At 35.9% G+C, this 2,610-nt stretch overlaps 1 protein-coding gene across 1 annotated transcript; it reads left to right on the top strand.

Moving 5' to 3' along the window:
• The first annotated feature begins 451 nt into the window (after nucleotides 1-451).
• On the top strand, nucleotides 452-2,382 carry LOC149979403 (permeability factor 2-like). Its single transcript, XM_021625343.3, has 4 exons — nucleotides 452-795; nucleotides 1,145-1,277; nucleotides 1,524-1,610; nucleotides 1,897-2,382. Exons 1-4 carry the CDS (start codon nucleotides 732-734, stop codon nucleotides 1,904-1,906), a joined length of 294 nt encoding a protein of 97 aa, XP_021481018.1. The 5' UTR covers nucleotides 452-731; the 3' UTR covers nucleotides 1,907-2,382.
• The last annotated feature ends 228 nt before the right edge of the window (nucleotides 2,383-2,610 follow it).

Genomic DNA, 2,610 nt, shown 5'->3' with positions numbered 1-2,610 from the left:
ATTCCAATGTACTCGTCTGAAATGTGTTAATACAAAGTTGTCAGTGAGCAATATAGCGCTGTGCACTTAACTCATATGAATAGTTTAGAAAATAAATCTGTTTAGTAAAGAATCATCAATGCATTCAAAACTCAAGCGTTTCATAAAATTTCATAACACTTTAACTTGGCATTTTTCCATCTGTATGATGTGACAGAGGTTGTTCCATGAGAAAGCTGTTGAGAAATCAAAATCAACAAGCCCTTAACCAACAATGCAGTTTTAAGAAAATAGAGTTAAGAAAATATTTACTAAATAAACTAAAGTAAAAAATAAAATCTATAAATAAGTAACACAATAAAATAACAATAATGAGGGGGTACCGGTATCAAGTCAATGTGTCTTGCTGTCACTCATGAGTTAAAGTGAGAAATTCCCTACCTCAATAAGCCCTCAAAGTCAGCCAAATCCCAGATTTCACAATCTTTCACATGCCACAATGACTCACTCCCAGGACTCGGCTTTAAAACAGCTCTCTCCCCACAGTGGCAGACAAAGCGGTTTTCTTCTCACAGCGGCAGATTTGAACTCACCACAGACAGAGAAGGAAGGAAAGAAAGAAAGAACTCGCAACTGGACTGAAAAAGAGAGAAAGATATAACAATAAAACACTTTACAGTACCTTTTACCAGCTAGATAACAACCTTAGACTTTATTAGAGGATTTCTAGTAGGATCATCTGTAACCCCAAGATGAGCATCAGAATGTCAGCCAGTCTTGTCGTTGTGCTCCTGGCCCTCCTGACCATTACTGAGGGTGAGTTTATATTATTACCTACATCACTCTGACTCAATGCATTGACACCAATGGACATGAATATAATGGTTATGAGCAGTAGGATTACTATTTACCTTTATTGTACTGTATCTTGTATCTTATTGTACATACAAATAAATCTGCATCTCTCTCTATATATATGAAATATATACTGTATATATACTTTATATATGCCATTCAACACACGCTTTTATCCAGAGCAACTTACAGTCATGCGTGAATGACTCTCTCTCTTTCCCTCTCTCTAACTAATCAAGTGTGTTTGTCATCACAGTGGATAACTGTGTATTCCTTCTACCGCTGACCCTTGACTTCTTACCTCTTTCAGGGATGAGTCTGAGAGGCATGGGGGCTGACCTGCGATGTCGCTGCATTGAGACGGAGAGCAGACGCATTGGTAAACTCATTAAGAAGGTGGAGATGTTCCCTCCCAGCTCGCACTGCAGAGACACTGAGATCATGTGAGTCCTGCTGCTTCCTGACTATAGTCATATTACACTGGCAAATGCTTACTGTAAAATATGGTTATTATATGATGTTGACATTAAATGTGGTTACTATATAACGTTAACTTAAAAATATATAACTTCAATTAGTCAGTCCTACTCCCTGACTACCATCCAATTTCACTAGATAATGCTGACAATAAAATGTAGTTTTTACCAGGTTTAATGATTGTCTGACTGTGCTGTGTGTCTGTCCTGCAGTGCCACTCTGAGCAAGAGCGGTCAGGAGATTTGTCTGGATGTCAGCGCTCCTTGGGTCAAGAAGGTCATTGAGAAGATGCTGGCCAAGTAAGTACAATATAAACTCGTACGACCCGGTAAAACAACACAGATAGGATGACTGTCATTTAAGAGTTTGATTGGACAAAATTATGTCATAAATACAGCAGATACAGCAAATACAGCATGACTTGCTTCACCTTTCAGAAATATGTCTAGGTTCAAGTGACATTTTCTTAAATTTTCATTATCCTAAGCTTGGGGAATTTTCTTATCTAGCTTCACAAAAAGTTCTGAATCAACTTGACATTGTTGATTATATTGTAATAACGTAGTCTTTTATTTTCCTCAACAGCAACAAATGAAGAGGGGGAATCATCCCATGAATACTCTGGGATTCTGAACTGTTTACAAGATACAAACCAAATAAGTATTTATAAGATTGATAGGCTGAATTATATCATGTTCTATCCAGGTTGGAATACAATATTAGATGTAGAGTGGCATGAGACTGTTTTAAGTGAAAAGACAGTCGGTTTCTTATATACAACCAAGTACTATGTACTAAACTTATATTTTATTTGTATTTATAAAGTGTTTTTCTTTCATTGTTATAATCAAATTATGAGATTTACATGCATTCCGGTTGTATTGGAATGATTTCGTAATGAATAACGTCATATCCTACTTGACCCTCAAACGAATGTATTCATGCAAACCTCAGTATATTTATTGATAAATTTATTTAGTTGCCTATTTATTCATGTTAAACTGTTGGATCATGTTGAAACTTCCAATCTAATTCAATTACAATAAATGTGTAAAAAAAACAACTCTGAAATCCATCTCTCGCTGTCTCTATTTCCTGTATATAACCATTACTCCAATTCTAAAATGCAATCACAGCTTGCTGTTGCTAGCTAATTTGAGATATAACTTGAGATATAAACAAGTTGTTTATAAACAAGTTGTTATTTTACCTGAAATACACAAGGTCCTCTACTCCGACAATTAATCCACACATAAAACGGTCAACTGAATCGTTTCTAGTCATCACTCCTCCTTCTAG

This window comes from Oncorhynchus mykiss, chromosome 12 (genome assembly GCF_057628025.1).
Source record: "Oncorhynchus mykiss isolate SJ-2025 chromosome 12, ASM5762802v1, whole genome shotgun sequence".
NCBI classification, from domain to species: domain Eukaryota; kingdom Metazoa; phylum Chordata; class Actinopteri; order Salmoniformes; family Salmonidae; genus Oncorhynchus; species Oncorhynchus mykiss.
This window is presented reverse-complemented; position numbering and strand designations above follow the sequence as displayed.